This window comes from Salmo salar, chromosome ssa03 (assembly GCF_905237065.1).
Source record: "Salmo salar chromosome ssa03, Ssal_v3.1, whole genome shotgun sequence".
Classification (NCBI taxonomy): Eukaryota; Metazoa; Chordata; class Actinopteri; order Salmoniformes; family Salmonidae; genus Salmo; species Salmo salar.
The window spans coordinates 69,343,564-69,348,771 of NC_059444.1; the positions used below are offsets into that span (position 1 = coordinate 69,343,564).

At 42.6% G+C, this 5,208-nt stretch overlaps 1 protein-coding gene across 4 annotated transcripts; it reads right to left on the bottom strand.

The window, feature by feature from the left end:
• Window positions 1–485: 485 nt before the first annotated feature.
• Window positions 486–4,955, bottom strand: LOC106601404 (uncharacterized). Of its 4 annotated transcripts, none has more exons than XM_014193596.2 (4): window positions 4,680–4,955; window positions 4,467–4,545; window positions 1,484–1,792; window positions 486–1,273 (listed from the first exon to the last, which is right to left on the bottom strand). In XM_014193596.2, exons 1-4 carry the CDS (start codon window positions 4,680–4,682, stop codon window positions 921–923), a joined length of 744 nt encoding a protein of 247 aa, XP_014049071.1. In that variant the 5' UTR covers window positions 4,683–4,955; the 3' UTR covers window positions 486–920. The 4 variants fall into 4 exon arrangements, with proteins under 4 accessions (XP_014049071.1, XP_045571163.1, XP_014049073.1 ...); XM_045715207.1 differs by lacking the exons at window positions 4,467–4,545; window positions 4,680–4,955 and adding exons at window positions 2,295–2,377; window positions 2,584–2,929; XM_014193598.2 differs by lacking the exons at window positions 4,467–4,545; window positions 4,680–4,955 and adding an exon at window positions 2,584–2,925.
• Between the last annotated feature and the right edge of the window lie 253 nt (window positions 4,956–5,208).

Below are 5,208 nucleotides of genomic sequence, written 5' to 3' on the forward strand. Positions count from 1 at the left end.
GGCGTAGAGGAAATTGATAGGAAATGTGTCACATCAAAGTGTTGATTTATACAGAACAGTTGGATTGGAATTCACACAGCATGAGTGTGTGTTTGTATGCAGAGGGAGAAGAGTTGTGTATGATTGGTTTGACAGTCCTCTCTGGTGGGATGACTCTGCCCCCTTGTGGTACACTGAGAAGGAACTAGAAATGCAATTTGAATGACCATGAGTCCTCATTCTTTTACTGTCAATGTCATGAGTACCCAGGGTGGTCTGGTTCATTTTTAAATTGAGAACTAGTACAGAAAACAACACGGGTGACTATATTTGCTATGGTACAATTCAAGTTGTATTTTAGAATCCAGAACACACAGTAACATGTCCTTCTAGCCATGTTTTGACATTGCATTGATTGATTATATAATCAGTCTAATCAGTGCTGACTGGAAAACACAGCAACAAGATATGACAGACTTAATAAGCAAGATCAGTCAATTCAACAATACAATTTAGAACAGCTTTATTACTCATCTAACATCAATACTATTTCCATCAGTAAACACTTTCACCACCAGGAAGCAGTACTCTACTACTGTAATAAGCAATGCAATTTAAGCAAGTGTATAACGTTGAAGACAAACGATGAACGGATGAATACTTCTTACAGTATTCTCAAATCCCAATGTACAATGATTTTCAGCTTTAAAATTCAATTGTATTTATTGCAATTTCTTTGATATTTTGCTTCCCAGTATAATAAGTGAAAACATATATCTACTTTGGCCATGGCAGTCCAGGTTTGCTTTCTCTTCACTCAGTAAGAGAAAGGCCCTGATCCATCCTGTGTAGATGTGCCCTGACCAGAAAAGCCCTTTGCCCTACTGTAGTTCGAAGTCCCATATTCAGTAAAAAAACTCCTGACCTTCCCATGAGTAGTCCTAAATTATGATTATGAGTCCAACCAGGATGAAGAACAACAGCAGTCTGCTCCTAGTCTTTGTCCCTGAAGAGAGCCCCCTGGAGTAGTGCAGCTGTTTGTGAGAGCTGTAGGTTCCACTACTAGGTATCCACAAGGAGCAGTTGTAAGGCTCAGTCCCAGCCTGGGTAGGCAGGGTACTCCTTATATCAAACAGCCCCTCTTCATCCAGCTGGCTCTTTGTGCTGGCGGACTCTGTTATATTCTCAGAGCCCAGGAACCAGTGTACTGTGCCTTCTGGGTAAACTCCAAATAACTGGCACTCAACCTGAGACTCATTCTGGAACACTTTGTGCTCAGATGTCCTTAGGCACTCTGCAATGTTGAGGGAAAAATAGGATGAGTATTGAGTAGTTGTCAAGTAACATTCACATAGCTGGAATGCGTCTAACAATTTCATTGCCATATGTGTGTAATATTTGGTCTGACTTGCGTACATGTGTCATTGTTGCAATTGCGCTCATCCTACAACAGCATCATCATCATTAGTTATATAGGAGCATTATTCCTATACAGTATACAGACCTTGCATTGTCACAGTGGTGTTGGCAGCTGTGATCGTTAGGTTGGAGCGCAGTTTGCAGGTGTAGTTACCCTGACTGGACGGCATCACCCGAGTCAGATTGAGTGTGAGGGTGTTGTTTGTGTTGTCACACCGGACGCCAGGAAAGGAGAATACACCAGTGGCATTGACCACACACAGCTGTTTCCCTTTCCTTACCCAGGAAAAGAGAATGATCTTGAGTGGGCTCGGTGACATGATGTCACACTGCAGGGACACATTCTGATCACACTGAGCCTTTACCTCAGTACTGGTTCTCAGCTCCACTTTACCTGTGAATGGATGGATAAAGAGGAAACTGTTACATCGCCAGGTATAGGAAGCTTTCCATGCTTACACACACTGCATTTACACAGACCAAAAATAAATAAAATGCAACAATTTAAAGGATTTTGCTGAGTTACAGTTCATATAAATAAATGCATTAAGCCCTAATCTATGGATTTCACATGACTGGGAATACAGATAACTTTAAAAAACAAAAGTAGGGGCGTGGATCAAAAACACAGTCAGAATCTGGTGTGACCACCATTTGGCTCATGCAGCCCAACATAACTCTTTCGCATAAAGTTAATCAAGCTGTTGATTGTGGCCTGTCGAATGTTGTCCCACTAATCACGACGTCAGTGATCTCCAGGTCGAAAAGTCGGAGATCTAGAAAGATGCCCGAGTTTTCCGACTTGGAATTCCAAGCTGGATGACCGTTCAAAAGATTTGCCCCAACCACCTCTCACGGTCCCTGCTCTCTCCTTCCTTTCCTCCGGTGAGACTGACCAGAGAGAGAGGACACCGTCTTCCACCTGATGGCGAAACTCGAGTCGCACCACATCTGCCTCATGCACAAATTCATGTTGTTCCTATGACCAGAGAAAGTTAAATATTCCTTAATATTAAAATCGACACGACGAGCTGCTAATAATAATAATAAAACGCAGGGCTATCGATACTTGGCTACTCATTCATTGCAGCTGCAGCCTGAGCGGAAGTACGGAGAAGCAAGTTTTGTAATAGTGTTGAATAAAAACAGTGACAGTGCTGAATATAAACGTAAACATGATCTCACTCATAAAATCACCAGCTCTTTGCTGTATTCGTTGACAGATCCTCTGTGGTCATGGTTTTAAAAGTTATAAAATCGTACGTACGCTAGTAGCCTATTAAACTTAGCTGTGGCCAGGGTCATGGAAGCTCTGTAGCCACAGTGATTTGAGCTATCCGATTGGGCAGCGCAGTAGGTGCACTCGATTTAGTCACAGATTTGCCGGTCTTGCGGATAGGCAGAGTTTGTCTCGTGGAAACACTTTGCTTACCCTGTGCGCTCAACACGATTTTAAAAAAGGAGCGCAAGCCTTTATCGTTCGTTGGCTTTTCTACAGAAATATTTGGTGATCGACTAGGAATGCCTTGAAGATCGACCAGTTGGCGACCACTGATCCAGAGCATCCCAAACATGCTCGATGGGTGACATGTCTGGTAAGTATGCAGGCCATGGAAGAACTGGGACATTTTCAGCTTCCAGGAATTGTGTACAGATCCTTATGACATGGGGCTGTGCATTATCATGCTGAAACATGAGGTGAAAGCGGCGGATGAATGGCACGACAATGGGCCTCAGGATCTCGTCATGGTATCGCTGGGGATTCAAATTGCCATTGATTAAATGCAATTGTGTTCACTGTCAGTAGCTTATGCCTGCCCATACCATAACCCCACCACCACCATGAGGCACTCTGTTCACAACGTTGGCATCAGCAAACTGCTCGCCCAAACGACCACATTCACGCTGTCTGCTGTCTGCCCGATCAGCAGTTGAAACCGGGATTAATCCGTGGAGAGCCCACTTCTCCAGCGTGCCGGTGGTCATCGAAGGTGAGCATTTGCCCCCTGAAGTTGGTTACGACGCCGAACTGCAGTCAGGTCAAGACCCTGGTGAGGACGACAAGCATGCAGATGAGCTTTCCTGACATAGTTTCTGACAGTTTGTGCAGAATTCTTTGGTTGTGCAAACCCGCAGTTTCATCAGCTGTCCACGTGGCTGGTCTCAGACGATCCCACAGGTGAAGAAGCCAGATGTGGAGGTCCTGGTCTGGCATGTTTACACATGGTCTGCGGTTGTGAGGCCGGTTGGATGTACTGCCAAATTCTCTAAAACGACATTGCACTCGATTTGGTAGAGAAATTAACATTCAATTATCTGGCAACAGCTATGGTGGACATTCCTGCAGACAGCATGCCAATTGCACGCTCCCTCAAAACTTGAGACATCTGTGGCATTGTGGTGTGGGACAAAACTGCACATTTTAGAGTGGCATTTTATTGTCCCTAGCACAAGGTGCACCTGTGTAATGATCATGCTGTTTAATCAGCTTCTTGATATGACCCACCTGTCAGGTGGATGGATTATCTTGGCAAAGGAGAAATGCTTACTAACAGGGATGTAAACTAATTTGTGCACAGATTTTGAGAGAAATAAGCTTTTTGTGCGTATGGAACATTTCTGGGATCTTTTGTTTCGGCTCATGAAACATGGGATCAACACACATGTTGTGTTTATATTTTTGTTAAGTGCATATTGTGGCCATAGCCAGCTCAGCCAGGAAAGAAGGAGTTGTGAGAACTTGAAGAAAGTTGGTTTATGTAGAAAGCAGATCATCTTTACTCAGGTTTTCTCAAGGTAATACTACAGATTCCATCTTTCACTTTATCAAGGTCCTAGCCAGACAGCATGGATCTTTTGAACCAAAAATGTTTTGTACTTTATAGTACTTTTACAGCAGAATCTTACCCCAAATTATTTGAAATATGGCTGTACTTTCTGTATTTGCTGGATATGACACATCCTTACTAAAAGACAAAAGATTGTTCCCTCAAGCAGCTTTTTTGCCTGGTAAAAAACAGCCGAAATATGTTTTTGTGCACTGTCTCACAATGTTAAAAATCACTTACTTTCACTGTTGACAACTGAAGAGAGCCAGATGGCTAAGACCCAGACAAAAATGACCTCTGTTTTTCTCTGTTGTTTCATCTGCATTTAAATTGACATGAGTTACTTTAGACGGCACAGTTCACAGCTCAAACACATGGCTCTAAAGAGAGAGAGAGGATCCAATCCAAAGCACAGTGTTACTTTCTGATATGTATTATAGCAGTACTACTCACCATCTTGTTAAAGCTCTTAAAATCACAGTCTTCTCTGTTTGACTTCCTGCCTCTCTTTTCCTGAGTGGTTTACTCATACAGATTTAAAGCACTTGAACTAACCTCAAGCTGTGTTTAGGTCTTGCACATTTCTGAGCCAGAGGAGTGTCTCACATCTCAATTGTATGATAACATGGATCATTCCTCTGGGTTTCTTTTCATGCCTAATGTCATGTAGTGTCAGGTTTGCACTAGAACATGTGCAGACTGGCCTTTTTGCTCTGGTTTGAGTGAGGAATTATGCTGATGGTTCGGGCAAATGCAAGCAGCTTCAGATGACTTTTCAGTTTCACTTTTGTCAGTCATCTGGAAAGGCCTCTAGTTATTTTTTATAAACTCCATGTTTGATTTATTCCCTTATATGGAAATGATGTTCTATTTCTTGTTTATTTCAGTAAACAGGGACAATAATTAGTACTGCATTCCCCCTTATCAAACTAACCATGACATAAAGGGCATCTTATTCTAAAATGTTGCCCTTGAATTCCAT